The sequence below is a fragment of the Heteronotia binoei genome, chromosome 3 (genome assembly GCF_032191835.1).
Source record: "Heteronotia binoei isolate CCM8104 ecotype False Entrance Well chromosome 3, APGP_CSIRO_Hbin_v1, whole genome shotgun sequence".
Taxonomy (NCBI): Eukaryota; Metazoa; Chordata; class Lepidosauria; order Squamata; family Gekkonidae; genus Heteronotia; species Heteronotia binoei.
The window spans coordinates 24,946,344-24,968,718 of NC_083225.1; the positions used below are offsets into that span (position 1 = coordinate 24,946,344).

Here is a 22,375-nt window from a genome sequence, read left to right on the forward strand (position 1 = left end):
GGATGTGATGCTGGACAGTCCACTGTCCAAAGCTGCCATTTCTTAAATGAAAACTGATTGCTGTAGATTGCAGCTCAGTTGTAATTCTGGGAGAACTCCTAGCTCTACCTGGTAGTCAACACTCCTAGTGCTTGAGTTTTTCTCACATGTTATGTGCCCCTGTTCCATCTGGGTCCTTTTTTCTTTTCTGCCTGTGTTCTGCCTGTCTGCCTCTATTGGTCGCTTCAGTATTTCATTGTTGTATCACCAGCTTATTCTCAAGCACTTTAAAAGTACAGGGAAATGAAGGGAAATATCTTAATTATTCTACCCTTGATCTATGTATTCTAAATTATTAATGTGTCCTTGATAAATGTAAAAGTTTTCGATGAGCAATGACTACCTTTAGCCCCCTTCCCCTTTTTCTTTTCTTTATCCTCTTATCGATAATATAATAAAATGAGATTTTTTTTTTTTAAGTGCAGGGAAATACGCTGGAAATACATTGATGAAATATCAACGTGACCACTAGAGGAAGCAAAACACAGGAAGAAAGGGGGGAAGATAGAGTATGGGCACAAAAGCAATTAAAAACAAGAAGTGGAGAAGCCCTCTGTCTCACGAAAGCTCATGCTGCAGTGGTTTTGTTTTGCTACAACAGATTAACAGTTTGAAGGCTATTGCACTTTCAAATTCCCTGTTGCATTAACACTCTAAAACCAAAATAAACATATCATCTCTCAGTTCTTAACATTGTCCCCTCTCTCCTGGTTACAGGGCTTTTTTGTGTGGCAGGAACTCCTTTGCATATTAGGCCACACCCCCTCCTGATGTAGCCAATCTTCCAAGAGCTTACAGTAGGCCCTGTACTAAGAGCCCTGTAAGCTCCTGGAGGATTGACTACAGCAGGGTGTGTGGCCTAATATGCAAAGGAGTTCCTGCTACAAAAAAGCCCTGCCCGGTTATATATTAGTAGATTAATCTACCAATTAAAACAGTTTAATTTTTATTATGGGTGTTAGAAGGAACTACACTTCAGAAAAATGTGCGAGTGTTTTCTATGGCTCAGTTCTTGCTTGTGTTAATCTGAAATCAGGCATGTTTGCTTGAAAAAGAAACACTAAAAAAAAGCCCATGGAGAGAGCCAGGGTCAGGACAGAAGTGAGTGATGAGCTTTCTTGTAGCTAATGCTTTTTAAAGCCCTGCAGATTGATTTATGGGAAGGTTGGAGTGGTTCAAAAGAAAGAATCTTTCAATGACTTCAAAGGTTGAGCTATTTTTCTTTCTCTTTCTAATTCATTGTTCCATTGGAATGCTAAACTTGCCTGTGTCTGTATGTCCTTCATTGGAGGATAGGTAGGGCATGCTTGTTGTGTGCAGAAGACTCACAGGTTCAGTCCTCACCAGGTTCAAATTAAAGGACCATAGGTCAGGGGTGGCCAACGGTAGCTCTCCAGATGTTTTTTGCCTACAACTCCCATCAGCCTCAGCCATTGGCCATGCTGGCTGGGGCTGATGGGAGTTGTAGGCAAAAAAACATCTGGAGAGCTACCGTTGGCCATCCCTGCCATAGGGGGTTGTTTTAGAGAGAGGCCCTTCTCTACCCGAGATCCTGTTAGGGTTGACAGATTCTACCTTTGTGCCAGGAAGGGGGCAATTTCGGGGGTGGAGCATTCCTGGAGGTGGTGGGGCATTGTGCAGCATCCCTGATACAATGCTGCCTCATGGAAGTGATGTCATCACGTCGGGGATGTCACATGGTGACACTCTGCTTTTTGAGAAAAACTCTCTGTTAAAATTGCCCTCAGACCATAGAGTTTTGCCCAAAAAGCAGATGGTCACCAGCAGTGTTCCCTCTAAACTCAGTTAGTGTGAGCTAGCTCACAGTTTTTTAGCCTCCGGCTGACACATTTGTGTCTTAGCTCAGGACAAATGGCCCCAGAGCAAACTAATTTATCCAGTAGCTCACAACTTTAATGGCAGTAGCTCACAAAGTAGAATTTTTGCTCGCAAGACTCCACAGTTTAGAGGGAGTATCAGTCACCCATGACACCCCTGACATGATGACATCACTTCCACGTGATGTCATCATGTCAGGGATGTTGTTGTTTTGGGGCGGGGTTTTCCCCACCAACCAGTTGGCCAGTGGCAGGCAGATGCCCAGAAAAGGGGGGGGGATCCCTTGCCCCAGCCTAGATCCTGTCAGTCCCACAAACAGGTAGACGAAGATGAACAGTCAGATGAATGGTCTAGCTGGCCAAGCACCATATCATGTGGTTTGCAGAACACGCCTGAAGTTGCCTTCTTCTGAATCAGACCACTGGTCTACCAATGTCAGTACTGTCAGTGACAAGCATAGACAGCTTCAAGAGGGGACTGGATCAACATATGGAACAGAGATCCGTCAGTGGCTATTAGCCATAGGGTATAGATGGAACTCTCTGTCTGGGGCAGTGATACTTTGTATTCTTGGTGTTTGGGGGGGGCACAGTGGGATGGCTTCTAATGTCCTGGCCCCACTGATGGACCTCCTGATGGCGCCTGGTTTTTTGGTCACTGTGTGACACAGAGTGTTGGACTGGATGGGCCATTGGCCTGATCCAACATGGCTTTTCTTATGTTCTTATGTCTACTCAGGCTGGCAGCTGCTCCGCAGGGTCTCAAGCTGAGGTATTTTGCACCACCAGCTTACCTTGTCCTTTAACTGGAGATGCCAGGGATTGAACCTGGGACCTTCTGAAAGCCAAGCAGATGCTCTAGCGCTGAGCCAAACCCCCTCCAGGGCTTGGGAGAATTTCTTCTAATCCTGCTATCCAAGACCTTTTAGCTACAGATGGGCAGGATTGCTTGCAAGCGACTATTTTGCATACACAAACACTTCTGCTTATGGTGAAACTGTGTCACATCACCTTGAAAGTAAAAGCCAAAGCGTTAGTCTGGTGCAAAGTCTGGTGTAAAAGCCAAGAGCCAGTTTGATGTAGAGGTTAAGTGCGTGGACTGTTATCTGGGAGAACCAGGTTTGATTCCCCACTCCTCCACTTGCAGCTGCCAGAATGGCCTTGGGTCAGGCATAGGTTTTGTAGGAGTTGTTCTTGAAAGGGCAGCTGCTGTAAGAGCTCTTTCGGTCCCGCCTATCTTACAGGATGTCTGTTGTGTGGGGGGGGGGAGGTAAAGGAGATTGTAACCACTCTGAGACTTTGAGATTCAGAGTATAGGGCGGGATATAAATCCAATATCATCATCATCATCATCATCACCACCATCTTCCTCCTCCTTCTCTTCTTCTTCTTCTTCTTCTTCTTCTTCTTCTTCTTCTTCTTCTTCTTCTTCTTCTTCTTCTTCATTGGTGTGAATAGGGGTATGAGGTGAAGGAACACTATTTTGTTTTGTTTTTTCACAACAACCCAGAGTCATGACTTTGCACTGTGGATGGGCATTTTACTCAAACGTCTGCAAAATTATATTTGCAGTCCACGCATCCCACAATTTCCCCAGTATCGTAAAATGGAGCCCTGCGTTGTGTGCCCAAGCTGCTGCCCCCACTCATGGAGAATTTATTCCAGCCATCTTTCAGTTACGAGCTGCATTTCTGCCTGGCCGTAAACCTAATTAAACAGAACTCCGGTGGCACCTTAAAGACTAGCAACATTTGCAGTATAATCCTAAAATAAGCTTCTAAACCCATTGACTCCAGTGGATTCAGAAGGGTGTACTTGTGTGGGATTACACTGCAACTCCAGCTTTGCTTACGGCCCACTTCATCAGATTCTAATTAAATGTGAACTCTGACTTATGGGAGTGTATGCTGGAAGCAGTTTTTTGTTAGTCTTTAAAGTCTCTCTGGCCTCCTGCTACATTTTGCAGCAGTAGACTGCCATGTCTTGACCTGAATGACCCAGGATAGTCCTATCCTGTCAGATCTTGGAAGCTAAACTGGGTCAGCTGTGATTAGTGCTTGGATGAGAGACCACTAGGGAAGACTGGTGTTGCTCTGTAAGGGAATGGCAAACCATCTCTGTTTGTTTGTTCGTTTGTTTGTTTATTCGTTCATTTTGATTTTAATCCCACCCTCTCTGCAAGTGTGCTCAGGGCAGGTTACAACGTACAGTATACTGAACAAGAACTAAAAGTTTTAAAACCCTAGAAATGGCTATTTCAGATTCCGACTCAATCACTGGATGGCATTTTCAAAGAATTATGGACTAATTTCGCACTACGCTTGTTCCGGGGTGGAGAGCACTTTTGCTACCGGGGCTTTGCTCCAGGGGAATTGATCTCTAGTCTGGAGATGAGCTGTAATTCCAGGGGATCCCCTGGTCCAGGCCCATAGCCATGCTCGGGCATTTGAGGGCAGAAATCCACCACTGATGAGCCCTGACCCACACCAGGAGGATGCTAGACCCCCACCCACCCCCAGTGCACCTCACCCCTGCAGTGGTAGGGGCTGAGCAAGGGAAGGGAACCCGCCCTATTGCTTCTGGTCAGTTTCACTCCGGGCTGATCAGCTGTTAAGCCTGACAGCTAAGTAAAAATAAGCAGGCCATAGATTCAGCAGGAGCTCACAGGAACTCAGCTCTGTTCTGAGGGTTCCCCCTTTTCCTCCCTTCCTACCTTGTCCATTGAATAGTAGGTGCAGTTGCATAATAATCTTTGGATTGGGAGAGCAGGCAGCCAGCCAGCCACCAGGGGTTTTGCCACGCCCCCAGCAGCCTTCCTTAACCCCTGGAGAAGCCCACGCCACCCTTTCTCCACTTCTTATGTGATTTTGAGTGTTGGGTGGCTTGCTGGCCTTTTGACTTTGGGAGGGGCAGCCCAGGAGAACCCCAGGTGAACGAGGCCTGCTTGAGCTGGCTGGGGTCTCCTTTCTTGCATCATGTTGCTTTTGGCTGGGGGGAGGGTGGCATATGCTAATGAGTCGTGCTAATGAGCTCCTCCACCTTATTCTACAAAACAACCCCTGAAAATAAGAATATATTAAAACTATTCTGACGATACACCATATATGTAAAATCTTGGTGTAGATTAAAACTAATAATATGAACATTCTAATATTAATATTCATAAAAGGATAATTTCCAAACATTGAATTTGATCTTCACATAACATTAATCATACTTTGCTGTATAGACAATTCATACAAACTATATTGAGAGGATAACAAATGTTAAGATAAGCCGGGGTCATTTTGTAGGAAAAAAGGTGCAGGAGTTCAGTAGCATATCTCATTTGCATATGCCCCAGGATCTGTGTCAGTGGGGAGAGAACTCCCCACTGCATGAAGACCCTGGCTGGAGGTTCAGGAGCTGTGCTTCTGTGAGCTCCTGCTGAATTTAAACCCTGAGATAAGCAATATTAAATATATACAGAAAAAATAAGCATGTTCTTCCACATTTCCCCAGTTATCTAACTGCACCAAATAATTCAAGCCTTATGTAGACATTTATACATAGAACTTCATAAGTTATGACTGTCAAGCATGGTGAAATTCCATTGATAATTGATTGTTGTAGGGTCCTGCCTAAACCTGGTCTGTGAAGTGTCATGGAGGATCCAACCTTGTTAGCTTTGTTATTCTTTCCCTCCCCCCCCCCCCCGTCTTGCTTTATGGCTTAAAATTAGTAGTGAGAACTGAAACTAAGTAATCAGCACCTTCCCATACATTCCTGTAAGGGAGTACGAGACATCTGGGGAAAGCAAGGATGAAGTCCTGATAACACTATGGGAACGTAGACATTTATGATAGTTTATGTGTGAGTGCTACCCCGCACCCCCATCCCTTGGAATCCTTTTGAAGTAAGCCTTAAAAGTATTGTATCAATATATTGTCAGCATTACTCTCAAGAACCTGTTCTACAGAAAGTATCGGTCTATCAATAAACGTAGTCTTTGTATCAACTTCGAATCTTCATTGAACCCGCATGCTTGACAATGACTCACTCCTCAGTTATGCCCATAATATGAATCATAGGCTTTTCATTTCTCTTGGAATTCTTTGATCAGTCTTTTGTTTACATAACTTGTTAATTGCCATTACAGCGTATTCTGCTAGTTTGTCTTTCCAGGTCTCTATAGCTGGGCACTCTTCTCTTTTTCATATTTTTGCTAGCGTTGTTCTAGCCTCCATAACCATATATCTTAATAAGTCTTGTGAAGTTCTTTCAATGTTGTCTGGTAAGATTCCCAATAACTTAATCTTGGGTTTCATTATAAATTTCATTTTCAAGATTTTCTGAATTTCAGCATAAGTTCCTACAACACTTTGAAGTGTTATCTATGCAAATTGCTAAGTGTTATGTGTGTCCATGTATGCTTATAGTTCATTGTATTTTTATCATGCTGTTCAGTGCAAAAATTTACTCTTGAAGTGGTTTAACAACTCTTAACATGCAAAGTAAATATATATCAAAATATAATGCGGTTATCGTCAGGGGCTTGGTCTATGGGATGAAAAGTCCCCAGTTTCTGCCTTCCCTTTCTTTGATGTCCTTGGAGTGTGTCTAAACAACACACGCATGTTCCATTTCATAATCCTTTCCATGTCTCCTGATAAATATTCATGTGTTCAGTGTGTAAATTAATTCTGTGCTTCTGTTTCTTTGTGCAGGCAGTCTTGGACTCTGCCCAGTACAGCTGCAGTGGTCGTCACAAGCGATAACAAACAGTAAGGATGACCATATTTGCGTGTTTATTTAAAAGAAAATTGCATGGCAAATTCACACATCGTGTTATTAAGAATACACCAAAATCATTTTTAAGCGGGCACCTGAAATGTAAAGGATGAATGCAACAAACCTGGATATCGTATGCAGGCGTATTTATTAGGAAGCACTGGCTGACTGGCTACATTTCATTACTGGGTGTACACTTGACGGTAAACCCTTTTGTAGGTAAACTCAATCACAGACAGACTTTGAAGGACTGTGGATATTAATGGTACTTTCAAGTACAGGAGCTGCAAGCAGGTCAAGAAGTATCCTCTTCATTTCCTAGCTAAGTTAAGAACAAGACAACCTAAGAGAAGCCACGTTGGATCAGGCCAATGACTCATCCAGTCCAACACTCTGTGTCACACAATGGCCAAAAAAACCTCGTGTGCCATCAGGAGGTCCATCAGTGGAGCCAGGACACTAGAAGCCCTCCCACTGTGCCCCCCCCCAAGCACCAAGAATACAGAGCATCACTGCTCCAGACATAAGAACTTCAGAGAAGCCATCTTGGATGAGGCCAATGGCCCATCCAGTCCAACGCTCTGTGTCACACAATGGCCAAAAAAAACCCAGGTGCAATCAGGAGGTCTATCAGTTGATGCTAGATATGGTTGCCAACCCCGGGTTTAGAAATTACTAGATTTGGAAGTGGAGCCTAAGGACAGCAGGATCTGGGGAGAGGAGGGGAGGGACCTCAGCAGGGTAAATTGCCATAGAGTCCGCCCTCCAAAGCAGCCATTTTCTCCAGGGGAACTGTTCTCTGTTGAGTGGAGATCAGTTGTAATTCCAGGAGATCTCTAGGCTCCATCTTGAAGGCTGACAACCCTGCTAGAGTGATTTGGGGCTGGTTTTCCCTCTAAGCTGAGTTAATGTGAGCTAGCTCACAGTTTTTTAGCCTCTGGCTCATACATTTTTATCTTAGCTTGGGAAGGATGGCCCCAGAGCAAACTATTTGATGCAGTAGCTCACAACTTTAATGGCAGTAGCTCATGAAGAAGAATTTTTGCTCGCAAGACTCCACAGTTTAGAGCAGGGCTGTTGAACTCATTTGTTATGAGGGCCGGATCTGACATAAATGAGACCTTGTTGGGCCGGGCCATGTCAGATTGGACTGGGTCATGCCGTGCCAGGCCATGTGTATACCTATTTAAGATTAGGTAGCAGAGATATAAACTTTATAAAGGACACAGACAAACACAATTAATTTTTTTTTAAAAAACTTTAAACATACTTAAAACATTAGCGCTTGTTTTTAAAGGTGCTTTCTTTGTATCTCTCTGTATCAAGGAACAGGGCAAAGGAAGCTCTGGCTCTTTCCTTCCTTCCCCAGGGGACCAGGAGGGGGAGGAGCCTCAGCCAATAGAAGGAAGAGAGGCTTGGCTCAGTAGCTACTCTGCTGTGCGATTGAGAGAGACTGGAAAAACTAGCTGTGCCTTCCCCGCCAAGGTCAGAGCCTCAGCCAATGGAGAAAATAGTTTTTGCTCTGTAGCTCATATGTGATTGAGCAAGCCTCGCAAAGCAAGCTGTGATGCAGAAGGAAGCAAGAGAGGGAGCAGGAAGCAGATGACAGCCAGTTGCTGGGGGGCCTGACAGGAGCCCTCCGGGGGCCTGATTCGGCCCCTAGGCTGTATGTTTGACACCCCTGGTTTAGAGGGAGTATTGGCTGGAACATCCTATGCTGAATACAGTTTCACCAGTGCCATTTTCCAGCTTTGCACACATGCCAAATATCCTGTCTCTGCTCTTTGACTCTGGAAATAGTGCCCTGAACTTCCACACTGCTGTGGATGAAGGGAAGAAGTAACACTTATTGTTTGAAACCTAGAAATACATTACAAGTTCTGTGCCCTGCAAGTTTGAGATTACTGGAGTTTGCTCTGGATATAAAAACACAATGCTGCTGTGGGGTTTATGCCTGACTGAACTTTAGGAACAGCTCAAGGTAGCCGTTGAACTCAGCCCTAGAATTAGGGAGGTTCGAATGGGCTGTTGCATAACTGTTTTTAATTACATATTTTTAAAAATGTAATTTTTAAAAATGTAAATATGTATTACATATGTTTTTTTAAAAAAAAAAATCAAAGTTTTATTTAAGTGTTGCAGTGCAAATACATAAAATAATTGGAGCAAGACAAGAAAATACATTAATTAATTCAAATATTAACCGTAAAAGCATTGTACTGATTGCAAACAAATTTGAAATAAAGTAATCAATAATAAATATAATCTAAATATTTTTGGGCAAACTACAATCCATACTATCTTGAGTAAAAACAAACAGAGAAAGGAGACCATTTCTCCTCAAAATGTACTTTGTATAGAGGATTATCGGCTACTAACAACTGTGTAGCTAACTTATCTGAAATTAATAAATCCCAAACCTTATTGAACCAACTTCAAACTGTAGGCACATTATTTTTCTTCCAATATTGTGCTATCACTGTTTTTGCTAAAAATAAAATTGCCACCAGATCTATACTCAGTTTAGATTCATTTAATTTTATTATTTTAATTATATCTATTGTCATCCCCCTTCTTGGGGGACCTCAATTCTCCGAGAGTTTATGCTCGAGCAGAATATGGACCTGGCTTGCGTGACTGAGACCTGGATCCGGGAGGGTGATACAGTAGCCCTCTCGCAAACAGCTCCCCCAGGTTACTCAGTCTTCCACCAATCGCGGACTAGTGGGCGGGGGGGAGGAGTGGCAATATTTGCACGGGAGGCTTACTCCTTCAGGGCGCTCCCGGCCCCAAAGATTGAGGGCATTGAATGTGCCGGTCTGGCGTGGGGGGATGAAGAGGGGTTGGCGATTTGGCTGGTGTACCGTACGCCTAACGCACCGGCCAACGCCTTACCGTCCCTGCTCGAGGCGGCGACAGGCTGGGCGCTGGAGCACCCAAGGCTGATAATCCTGGGTGACTTCAACGTCCATGCTGATGACCCGTCCTCCAGTCAGGCGACGGACCTAGTGTCTTCCATGGCGACACTGGGACTCTCTCAATTTGTTGTAACCCCCACTCACCAGGCCGGACACATGTTAGATCTGATCTTCGCGGCCGGGATTGTAGTGAGCGACATAACCGCAGAGGTGGTGCCATGGTCGGATCACTTCGCTCTCAAGGCCCGTGTAAATATGCCCCCCCAAACCTGTTTAGGCGAGGAGCCGATTATGGCTCGCCCGCGGAGCCAAATGGACCCGGAACGGTTCCAGATGGCTCTACGGGACCCCTGGCCCTCTGGCGATTCCCTCGATGGCCTGATTGAGACCTGGAATAGCCGGCTCTCTGGGGCCATCGAGGAAATCGCACCTCGGCGCCCTCTGCGACCTCGGACTAAGCTGGCTCCGTGGTATACCCCGGAATTACGCCAGCTGAAACAAGGCCTTAGACGGCTAGAGAGGCAATGGCGACGTACTCGTGACGAGGCGATTAGAACATCTTACAGGAAGTTTATGAAGTCCTATGAGATGGCAATCAAGGCCGCAAAGAAAACATACTTTGCGGCTAAGATTGCATCCGCAAATTCGCGCCCAGCCCAATTATTTAGAATAATTCGGAATCTGACTACATTGCCTCAAGGCAATTCAAAAGCTAAGGAATTGGAGATTGGCTGTGAGGCTTTTGCAAAATTCTTTGCGGATAAGGTCCAATCGCTCCGCCAGGACTGCCCCGCCAATTTTGAGGCAGTAAGTGGACTCGAAACCCAATGCGTGTCTTCTGAGTTAACTCTGGATTGCTTCGACCCGCTCAGCTTGGAGGAAGTCGACAGAATTCTTGGCACTGCACGATCCACAACTTGTGATCTGGACCCATGCCCCTCCTGGCTAATTAAGGCCTGCCAGGAGGAATTAAGATATCCTATACGGGATATTATAAATCGATCCCTTTCAGAAGGCGTTTTTCCAACACCCCTGAAAGAGGCATTGGTCCGCCCTCTCCTGAAAAAACCGTCATCAGACCCGGCCGAATTGGCACACTACCGGCCGGTCTCAAACTTGCCCTTTTTGGGCAAAATTATCGAGAGGGCTGTGGCGGTGCAGTTACAGGAATTTCTGGAGGACGCTTCCGTCCTAGACCCATGCCAGTCCGGCTTCCGCCCGGGCCATGGGACGGAAACAGTCCTGGTCGCCCTCATGGATGACCTCCGACGACAACTGGATCGAGGCGGCTCGGCGGTATTGCTGTTGCTAGACCTATCGGCTGCGTTCGATATGGTCGACCATCAGCTGCTGACCCGCCGCCTCGCCGACGCAGGAATTCGGGGGCTAGCCTTACAGTGGCTCTCCTCCTTTCTTGATGGTCGGGGACAAAGGGTGGCAATTGGGGGGGAGCTGTCTCAGAGATACCCACTTCATTGTGGTGTGCCTCAGGGGGCAGTTCTCTCCCCGATGTTGTTTAACATCTTTATGCGCCCCCTTGCCCAGATTGCACGGAGGTATGGGCTGGGTTGTCATCAATACGCAGATGACACCCAGCTCTATCTATTGATGGACGGCCGGGCTGGCGATGTCCCTACAAATTTGGACCGGGCATTACAAGCCGTGGCTGACTGGCTCAGGCTGAGCGGGCTGAAGTTGAATCCGGCGAAGACTGAGGTCCTTTGCGTGGGCCGCGGCGGACCGGGAGGGGAGATCACTTTACCGGCCTTTGACGGTGCGCCACTGGTACCAGTGCGCAAAGTCAAGAGCCTGGGAGTGCTACTGGAATCCTCTTTATCAATGGAGGCCCAGGTAGCCGCCACTGCTAGATCCGCCTTCTTTCACCTTAAGAGGGCGAGGCAGTTGGCTCCCTTCTTGGAGCGCACCGACCTAGCAACTGTGATCCACGCAACGGTCACTTCGAGATTGGACTACTGCAATGCCCTCTACATGGGGCTGCCCCTATACCGAACACAGAGACTTCAGGTAGTCCAGAACGCGGCGGCCAGGCTACTGGAGGGACTACCACGGTGGGAACCTGCGCGGCCTGGGCTGCGGGATCTGCATTGGCTGCCGGTTGTCTACCGTGTTCGCTATAAGGTGCTGGTCATCACCTTTAAAGCCCTATATGGCCGAGGACCTGCCTACCTAAAGGACCGCCTCTCCCCATATGTGCCCCAGAGAGCGCTGAGATCCGGTTCTCAGAACTTACTAACAATCCCTGGGCCAAGAGAAGCTAGGTTGAAGGCTACCAGGGAGCAGGCCTTCTCGGTGATAGCCCCTCGTTGGTGGAACGACCTTCCTGAGATGGTGCGAGCCCTGCGGGACCTGAACCAGTTCCGCAGGGCTTGCAAAACATTTCTTTTCCAGCTGGCTTTTGAGATAGAACTTGATTAATCCAACGAATGGACATCTAGCCATCTTGCGTACATTATGATACAGTATTTTAGCACCATTTTATATATTTTAACTATTTTAAATAATTTATTTGTGACTGATATATTTAAAACTGTTTATGTTGTTTTATGTGAATCATGGGATCCCCATGTCTGTTAGCCGCCCTGAGCCCGCCTGGCGGGGAGGGCGGGATATAAAAATAAAATATTATTATTATTATTATTATTATTATTATTGGGAACTTACTATCTCCTGAGAAAGATGGGGTATGTCAGTGTTATGAGATATGCAAAACTGTGTTGTGAAAACTGAGAACTGTGTGACTGAAATATTGTAATGACTATTTTTAATCAGGGTTTTTTCCTTTTCTGCAGGGTGGCCCTTACTTCAGACAAGCCTGGAGGTCAAAAGATGTATGTATTTGATTTCATAATATTTACACACGGGGATTTTTTTTGTAGCAGGAACTCCTTTGCATAATAGGCCCCACACACCTGATGTAGCCAGTCCTCCTGGAGCTTACAGTAGGCCCTGTACTAAGAGCAATTCCCCATCCAGATGCCTTTGAAACCATCAGCTGTAACTCTGGGGGATCCCCAGGTCCCACTTGGAGGCTGGAATCCCTAGGTGACCTTGGCTTTCCTTGGTCATCTCCCACCCAAATACTAACCAGCCCCACTTAGCTTCCAAGATCTGATGAAACTGGAGTTGCCTGGGCCATAGAGGTTAGGGAATTTTAAGGCCTCTTTAAATATCTCTGTTTTGCAGAGTCAAAAATTCAGTCTGGATGTTGATAGTGGTGCAGAGACCTCTAAGATATTCAGGAATAGTCAATGAAATATGTAGTTTGTTTTCTGCACATGCATACGCAGCCGAAGAAACCTGCTCCCCCACCCTGGCAATAAAACTACTTTTGAACACCTGATAAGCAGGGTTTTGTTTTGTAGCAGGAACTCCTTTTCATATTAGGCCACACATCCCTGATGTAGCCAATCCTGCAAGAGGTTACAGGGCTCTTAGTACAGGGCCTACTATAAGCTCCAGGAAGATTGGCTACATTGAAGTTATTGGATTTATATTGGATTTAGATATTGGATTTATATCCCGCCCTCCACTCCGAAGAATCTCAGAGCGGCTCACAATCTCCTTTCCCTTCCTCCCCCACAACAGACACCCTGTGAGGTGGGTGGGGCTGGAGAGGGCTCTCACAGCAGCCGCCCTTTCAAGGACAACCTCTGCCAGAGCTATGGCTGACCCAAGGCCATTCCAGCAGGTGCAAGTGGAGGAGTGGGGAATCAAACCCAGTTCTCCCAGATAAGAGTCCTCACACTAAACCACTACACCAAACTGGCTCTCCAGTTGGGGGTGTGGCCTAATATGCAAAGGAGTTCCTGCTACAAAAAAGGCCCTGCTGTGATAAGCAAATGTTATTCCTGCATTAAGCAAGTGTTCCACTTTCTTTCCCAGGACCGTACACTCATCGAGGCCAATTACACCTCCGAAGCCAAATAATGCTGCGAATGACCAACTCAGAACAAGGTAACTTGCACTTATGATGAGTGCCTTATGGGATAATATAAATAGCCATGACCCAGCACTAACAGAAGCTCTGAAAGATTTCAGTGTGATGATTAGAGGTTGAAGGCAGGAGAGTTTCAGTGACGCAAGCGAAGCTTCCCAGAAGCATTTTATGTCTCTTATGATTTCTCGCCTAAAAATCAGGAGCCAATGATACTATGTGCAAAGGCATGTCATAAAACCCCAACTGCTGCTATTTCTAGGCAAAGTGGCTTTGGGAAAAGTCTCCTAGACTTTCCCCTGTACATTGTTCTGCCACTGTAACTCCCCTCCCCACCCAGCAATGTTTCTCTCACAACAAATTGGAATCCATGCTGTTTGGCTCTCAGTTTTAACTAGATCTTCACCTTGACCCTGATCCTGCAAAGACTTCTCACTGGAGCATGTTGCAAGAAAGGCTGTTAGCCACAGTCAGGAAGTTGCATTAGTACTAGGCTGAGGTGGAATTCCAGCAGGAACTTTTATGCATATTAGGCCCCACCCCCCTGATGTAGCCAATCCTCCAAGAGCTTACAAAAAAAAGAGCCTTATAAGCTCTTTGAGGATTGGCTACATGAGGGGTGTGTGGTCTAATATGCAAAGGAGCTCCTGCTAGAATTCCACCCCTGGTACTCGGGCTCCCAACTTGTTTCACCCATGAGTAGGGCCTCGTTTTGGACAGGAGCTCACAGGAGAGGAGCTCCGGAACCTCTAAATTTTCTTGTACTCTTTCTTTCTTACCCCACCCCCCACCCCCCCAAAAAAACCTTGCTTCTGGGCTCCATTGTTGAAACCTCTGGTGAGAATTTTGCTGAACTCTAAGATCAGATAAACTTTCTAATATTTTCTCCCACAAAAATATGGGGAAAATAACCAAAACATATAGAGCAGACAGATGGAAATCTTCCTTGTGCCACTGTGGCCACATAGGAGAAAGTAATTTAAAAAGTATAATGGGAGCAGTGTTCCCTCTAAGCTCACGCTAACTCACAGATTAGTAGCCTCCAGCTCACACATTTTTGTCTTGGCTCAGGAAAAATGGCGCCAGAGCACACTAATTTACGCAGTAGCTCAAAACTTTAATGCCAGTAGCCCACAAAGTAGAATTTTTGCTCACAAGACTCTGCAGCTTAGAGGGAACATTGCATGGGAGTAAGGTTTTATTAGGACAATTCTAATTCAAGAAGCCTTTTAAGGTAGATGCTGAGTTGATATAATTCAGTACACTTTCCGGTAATGTCAAGAGTGTATGACATATACAAATGAGTTGTGCTATTGAGCTCCGGCACCTCCTTTTCTATGAATCGACCCCTGATTTTTGCCTCGTTTGGGATTGCCACCTGGAGTGTACGCCTTTTCCATCTAAGTCTGCTGCTGAAGTAAATTGGGAGGCAAAGCCGTTGCGACTTCTCCCGTTTGCTGACTTCCTCCCTGGCCGCTGGAACAAGTCAGAAATCTGGGTGTGCCACAAAAACAAGTGAGCGGGGAGGGTGGAAGGCAGGATTCAAGCAGGGACGGGTGGCCTCGTTTCCTCATTTTCCTCTGAGCTGCATCCTGACAGCTTTGCTCCTAGCTACCTACATTTTGGAGGGATGTGGCTCTTCGGCGTCTTTGTCTATCGTCTGAGGCTGCTCTAACAAACCCCACAGCATGTACCGGTGGGCTTAAGAATAACGAAGGCGCATTCCACCCCCTCCCCAATTGCACTCCTTTACAGACTTGGCACTGTGCGGTATTATTTTAGGAAGGAAACCTTGTGCGGCTGTCACATTTCCGTTGTCAGATCTGGAGATCTTAGAGAATAGAATATCAGTGCGCTTAACTGGGAAAGCTACCTGCCTACTTACAAAGGCTTCTCTAAATCCTTTACCGTATCGCCTTCCCCATGCATTGCATATTCTCCCTCCCCAGTGGATCTTATTATCATATGGGGCTTTCCGTTTCGGCTGCGCCCTTGGTAGAGAACTATAGTAGCTGCATCTGACTGAGCTACAAGTTGCTATGGTAACCTCACTATATGCTGTTTTCCGTCAGGATCTCAGCTATAAGCAGCTCGAAAAGGCTTAATTGGGCAGATTCTTTATTCTGGAATTGTATCCTTGAATTTGGCCCCGAGCTGGTGGGGGGGGGGGGAAGGCCAATCTGCCACCTGCCTCAATGGGTGGGGAGAGTTCAAAACTGATGAATGACCCCAGAATGGCATTCATTTGTAAAAATGAATGCCACGAGACCCTTCAGTTTTTTTTAAAAAAAAATACTATATGTATATTAAGGGGATTATTAAAATATATTTTGATGAAGGGAGAAGGAGGAAGTGCTCTCTGAATTTGCACAAAAGGAGTGTGGAAATGCGGTTTTGTGACAATAATGCCGACAATTCAATCTTAGATTTGCAAACATCCACGAGGAATCATTTGCACAAAAACCTGGTCATTCGATAGGGCAGCTTTCTGCCTGATACACCAGGGCTGGCCAAACTTGCTTAATGTAAGAGTCACATAGAATAAACATCAGATGTTTGAGAGCCGCAAGACATGAATGTCAGATGTTTGAGACGGCTGAGGGAGGAGGGAGGAAGAGGTGGAAAGAAATGAACTTTAAATGAATTCTCCAAGCTGCCAGCTGACTTGGCTTGGAGAAGTGATTTAAAGAGAAAAATGGCTTCTGCAAGCTGGCTGATGGGGTGGTGGAGGCTTTGAGAGCTACACAATATGTGTGAAGGAGCCACATGTGGCTTCCAAGACGCTGTTTGGCCACCCCTGTGATAGACTGTAGCCCTCACCCAGATACTCCATGTTGGCTGCCTCTCTGGATTGGCTATCAATGTTTCCTGCTTCATCCCAGCCTACCTGCCATAGTTAGTGGAGAAGTGACAACATCAGCAATAGGAAAAGTAGGGGATAAGGGGAAAACGAAGCAAAGTTATTTTCTGAAAATGCAAACTGCACTGTGCACATGCATGTTCTTAAGAAAACAATGCTGTCTAATGAGGAGCCAAGGACTGGGGGTGGGGGGGTGGGGAGAGCACATTTCCTTTCTATAGGGCAGTTTTGATGCACAGACATAGGCATTTTCCAAATTGCCCTAATCGGGGGGGTTTTCTATAGCAGGGACTCCTTTGCATATTAGGCCACATACTCCTAATGTAGCCAATCCTCCAAGAGCTTACAGGGCTCTTCTTACAGGGCCTAACTGTAAGCTCCAGGAGGATTGGCTACATCAGGGAGGTGTGGCCTAATATGCAAAGGAGTTCCTGCTACAAAAAAAGCCCTGGCCCTAATGTTCCATTTTCATCCCTGTGTTCAACAGAGATTCTGGTTCATCATGACCCACATTACTAATTAACGATTAGTTAATATGAAATACCAGGACCAGTGTGGAACTACCACTCCTTGCTTTAATCTCTTTTTAAAGAACTGGAAGGTTAAATATTTAACATTCTTGATGTGGGAAGGAGTGGGAGACAGCTCTGATCGAAACACATTCACTGAAAAAGTAAGACTGACATGAACTTGGACCGATATAAAACCCAAAGTAACTTAACGGATCAGTCTTTCCTCTCTCCATTTATTGTGCCCGTGCCAATTATCACTGGTTGTGAAATTAATTATGAATTTGATCTATATATACTGAAGGTACATTCTGGGTCAGCCTTAATTAGTCTGATTCCCATTATGGAAATGCAATTACACATCCAGAAATTTGGAAGCTGTAAGGAAACTTTAGAGGTGCTGAAGTTAAAAAAGGCATTTATTGGTACCAAGAGAATGCAACATTTTAAAATACTGACAATGCTGGATAAGTTGTAGATAAATTACACGGCCAATGCTAGCCATTCTTTGGTCTTACTTACGGCATCCATATCTGCATGGTATCCATCTGCACTTCATGAAGCAATATAGTCTATTTCAGGGGTGGCCAAACTTGCTCAATGTAAGAGCCACATAAAATAAATGTTATATGTTTGAGAGCTGCAAGACATGAATGTCAGATGTTTGAGAGATTCAGGATGGGGAGGGAGGGAGAAAGAAAACTAACTTCTCCAACTGTGTTCTCCAAGCTTGCTAATGGGACGGTGAGGGCTTCAAGAGCCTCGGGGAGGGACGGTGGCTCAGTGGTAGAGCATCTGCTTGGGAAGCAGAAGGTCCCAGGTTCAATCCCTGGCATCTCCAAAAAAGGGTCCCGGTAAATAGGTGTAAAAAACCTCAGCTTGAGACCCTGGAGAGCCGCTGCGAGTCTGAGAAGACAATACTGACTTTGATGGACCGAGGGTCTGATTCAGTATAAGGCAGCTTCATGTGTTCATATGTTCATGTTCACACGTGGCTCCTGAGCCGCAGTTTGGCCACCCCTGGTCTATTGCAAAGAACATTAGAAAGCCACAGAGTGCATGTGTACCTGTGTTTTGTACCAGCATATGGTAAAAGCAGTTTATTGCTGAAAATTAGAAAATGAAAGCTGCTTATTCTTACCTGACTATAAGTCTTATATACTACTGTCTGTCTTTCATTCAAATATTGTTAATGTCCATGAAGACATAGCCTAAAGACCGCAGATATATTTTGGCCCTGCAGATGAATAATTCCTGTCTGGCAGATTGCATTCCAAGACAAGGGAAGAGAGGCTGCATGTATCCAACATCATGTGGAAAGAAAACTTTTGAACAGCGTTTCCTTCTAGCCTTTTACGGTTGCCATCTGGTTCAATTTGCAGCCAAATATTCCAGCATTATCTCTTTTCTTCTGGGCAAACTGTCAACGTGTGTATATTTCTGAGAACTATTTGGGAATACTCAGGCATGCATATTGGCTGTAAAAGTCACCAGCAAGTTTGGGAGACTAGGTTTATACTTGAAAGCACAGTCGAGCGAGTTGGCATCACTTTCCCAGTCGTTCTTCGCTCATCCACTTCTTTTCAAAACATCCTGAAAGCTTCTCCTCCACCATTTAATTCCTCAGACGACTGTACTCAGCAGTTTAGAATATTTTTTGGCAGATTGCAAAAATGTAAAAAAAAAAATGCTTTAATGCCTGGCTGCAGATCAGTTTGGTTTCTAATTCATAGCCTAGGCTTCGAGTGAGTTGAATTTAAATCAACTTGGCGCTCTCTGGCCAGTGCCTTGGCAGGGACTGAAGCCATGTCCTAAATCAGAGCAAATGCTGCTCCTGTCTGAGCCTCATTTACTGGGTAGCTTACAAATCACCCACCGGAGTGCTGACCTGAGCAGAAATTGCCTGAGCCTGGCCAATTGAAATGAGGCGATCCTGGCATACTTTGATGACACAATCTTAGAAAGCGGTCCTCTTTTCCTAAAGTTCTGTTCCAGGTTTCCATGAAGGTGTGTCGGTCTTTTCATTGCCAAACCTCCACAAGAAAAAGAGATACTGCTCTTTTTTTTCCTCTTTTGCTTATGTTAATGCATGTATGCAGATTTTCTGTTGCCTAGCATTGAGAAGACTAACAAATGCTAACAAAAGTAAAACCTGTATGGTTCAATAGAATGGATGCATGGAACTGTTTGTGCCATTGAAGAACACTGGGAAGCCTTGAATGCGTGAGAACATCGGTGCACGCCCATACTCATGAAGAGTTTCAGGGTGATGCTGAATATTCATTGCGGCCCTAGATCTGTTGATCGGCAACACAACACATTGTGTCAATGGAGGATATAATGCACAATTGTAATTTTTATTTGTACAGTGCCATGAACATACACGGCACTTCAGATTTTCATAAGTGAAAAAGCCAAGTCCCTGTCCTCAAGGAACTTATAATTTAAATTTGTTTGTGGAGGAGAGAGAGGGAGGGAGAAAATGATGAAAAGGTGAGGTAATGAAGTACACTTGCTTAAGCCTGGTTCTGATTGGAGATAGCCAAGAGCTGATGGTTTACTGGAGGTATTTAGACTGGACATAAGAACAGCTAAGGGAAGGTTAGACAGAGCATGATGAAATGGTGTCGAGGCAAGGATGACGTTGTCACTCTCTATTTTAACAGTAGAAGTCAGGGGTTATTCGCAGAAATTAACTATGGTTCAGGAGAGTTTGTACGTTTACCCAATACATAATTAACATGGAACTCAATGCCACAATATCTGTTAAAGGCTACTGACCTAAGTCCTTTCTACATTTGTGTTTTGCCTAAGTTTCTGAGCATATTGAAGTCTTCCCTTCTACATTGTATTCCACTTTCACAAAGGGCTGCCAAACTCCCACCTGATGCGGGGGATTCCCCGCCAAGAGGGCCCCAACCCAGCAGCAGGGAGCAGGTCACTAGGGAGATCCCTGCCCCTGAAGAGCCCTGTCAGTGCGCGCTGTCTCCGGCACAATGACATCACCCGGAAGTGATGTCATCGCACTGGGGATTTGGTGCAGGGACGCTCTAGGACTCATGCTAAAAAATATATGGTACCATAAAGTTTTACCGCAAATCCTAGAGTGGTTCTGGTGTGATGCTCTAGGAATCATGGTAAAACTCTATAGTACCATATAATTTTTTTGTGCAAGTTCTAGAGAATCCCTGTGCAATGTCCTCAGCGTGATGACATCACTTCTGGCTGATGTCATCGCGCTGTGCACGCTTTGCATGCATGAAGAACAAATCCCCTGCTGCAGAAGCAGAGGGACTTGGCAACCCTACTTTCACATCTGTGTTACTGCACTTCTTCTCAGGACTTGTAGCTAGGATTTTAAAAGTCAGGGGGCACTTAGCAGCTCCCCTCCCATGGTCACTGTGACTTAGGGTGCCTGACTCAGGGTCCCTGACCTTCTCTCCCTTTCAATGGCAAGGGAGAGGCAGTGGTTGCTCCGGGGTACCCCTCCTGTCCCATTTAAATCATGGGAGGGAGGGGGCAGGCCCCAGCCTCTCAGATGATGGTGGCGGCAGGGGGAGGGAGGGAAGGTTGGGGGCACCTGACAGGAAGTAAGTATCTACAGGCCTGCAAGTTCTGGTGTCTTCTGCGTTTGTTCACCATCACTCAGCAGAACTCTACTGCCCCGTGATAAGCAAGACTCCTTTTATTGTGGTTCTTTGTTCTTATCTGTTTGTAGGTATATAAGTGCTGCCCACTCCCCTTCCATTTCTGCCCCTCTCTCTTTAGTTTGATACCCCCTTCCCCTTCTGTTTTCTTTCTCACCTTCTCCAAAGACTCCTTTGAGTAGTGAAGGATGTGATATAAATCCAGTCTCCTCTTCTTCCTTTTCTTCCTCCTCCTCTTCCTCTTCTTCTCTTTCTCCTTCTCTTCTCTTCCTCTTCTTTCACTTTTTTTAATTTTTTTATTTTTATTTGATTTGATTTATATCCCGCCCTCCCCACCGAAGCAGGCTCAGGGTGGCTCACAACATAAAATCCCACAAACAATTAAATGAATGAGTATTAAAAGTACACATTCGATAATAAAATAGATATACAATGATTAAAACAGTTTAAAACAGAATAAAACAGAATACTGAGTTGGTGCTATCCTGGTGGCGACGGCCTTCTTCCACTTCTCTTAAATACCGGTGCCGAGTCAATTGAATGCCGGCTGGAAGAGGACAGTCTTGCGGGCCCTGCGGAACTGCACAAGGTTCTTTCTCGTCTTCTCTTTCTCTTACTCTTCTTATGATTGAGACTGAAAAAATTCTGTTCTGATCCTTTTGTTGGAAGTTTTTGTATTTATTTTATCATATTTATGGTATTTATGGATGAAACTATAAATACCAGGCGGGCATTTCATAGGTCATTAAATTGTAATCATTACTTCAAATAGTTTTGTTCGATAATGTGAATATTCTCCTGTGAATGGGCAATGCGTGTTTTTATTTTGCTTTTGTCTAAAGATAATCTATTTTAAAAAAAGAAAAAACCCTGTCAGACTAGGGGAATTATGTCATATAATTAAACTCATGCTCCCTTGATTTAACATTATATAGCATTTGTGTTACGCATAATTAAAGGATCCTGAAGATTGGGAATTTCTCTGTTTTTAGCTGCAAACGAAGTATAACTGCCAAGATAATTTTCTCTAGATTATCTGGAAGATTGTTACAATTTAGGTCTGTCCGTTGCTCTAATCCAGTTAAGAAAAGCTATTTCTATGAGATGAAACTGTTCTATCTGTTTTGCAGGCAAATATGTCCAGCAAAACCCAGTGAATCAAATGCTGGCAGAACCACCATTGCAGAGAAGATTGAAAGGTAGGACCAATAGGATTGAATATAATATTACAGGGATTAAATAAATTTTACCTGAGTAAGTATTATCTGTATGCTAAAGAATTAAAAATATGAACCAAGACCTAAGTATCTCTAATCAGGACTTTTTTTGAAGGGGGGGGGGGGTAGCAGGAACTCCTTTGTATGTTAGGCAACACACCCCTGATGTAGCCAATCCTCCAAGAGCTTCCAGGGCTCTTCGTACAGGGCCTACTGTAAGCTCCATGAGGATTGGCTCCGTCAGGGGTTTGTGACCTCATATGCAAAGGAGCTCCTGCTAGAATTCCACCCCTGTGTGTTACACATAATTAAAGGATCCTGGAGATTGGGAATTTCCCTATTTTTAGCTGCAGACAAAGTATAACTGTCAAGATTATTCTCTCTAGATTATCTGGAAGATTGTAACAATTTAGGTCTGTCTGTTGGTTTAATCCAGTTAAGAAAAGCTATTTCTATGAGATGAAACTGTTCTATCTGTTTTGCAGGCAAATATGTCCAGCAAAACCCAGTGAATCAAATGCTGGCAGAACCACCACTGCAGAGAAGACTGAGAGGTAGGACCAATAGGATTGAATATAATATTACAGGGATTAAATAAATTTTACCTGAGTTGTTTACTTCA

At 45.0% G+C, this 22,375-nt stretch overlaps 1 protein-coding gene across 1 annotated transcript in view; it reads left to right on the plus strand.

The window, feature by feature from the left end:
- Window positions 1-22,375, plus strand: part of SCEL (sciellin) — an 80,891-nt gene that overhangs the window by 27,833 nt on the left and 30,683 nt on the right. Inside the window, exons 8-11 of the mRNA XM_060235231.1 lie at window positions 6,584-6,640; window positions 12,376-12,414; window positions 13,469-13,540; window positions 22,239-22,307. Coding sequence (XP_060091214.1) covers window positions 6,584-6,640; window positions 12,376-12,414; window positions 13,469-13,540; window positions 22,239-22,307 — 237 coding nt within the window. The remainder of the gene's footprint in view (window positions 1-6,583; window positions 6,641-12,375; window positions 12,415-13,468; window positions 13,541-22,238; window positions 22,308-22,375) is intronic.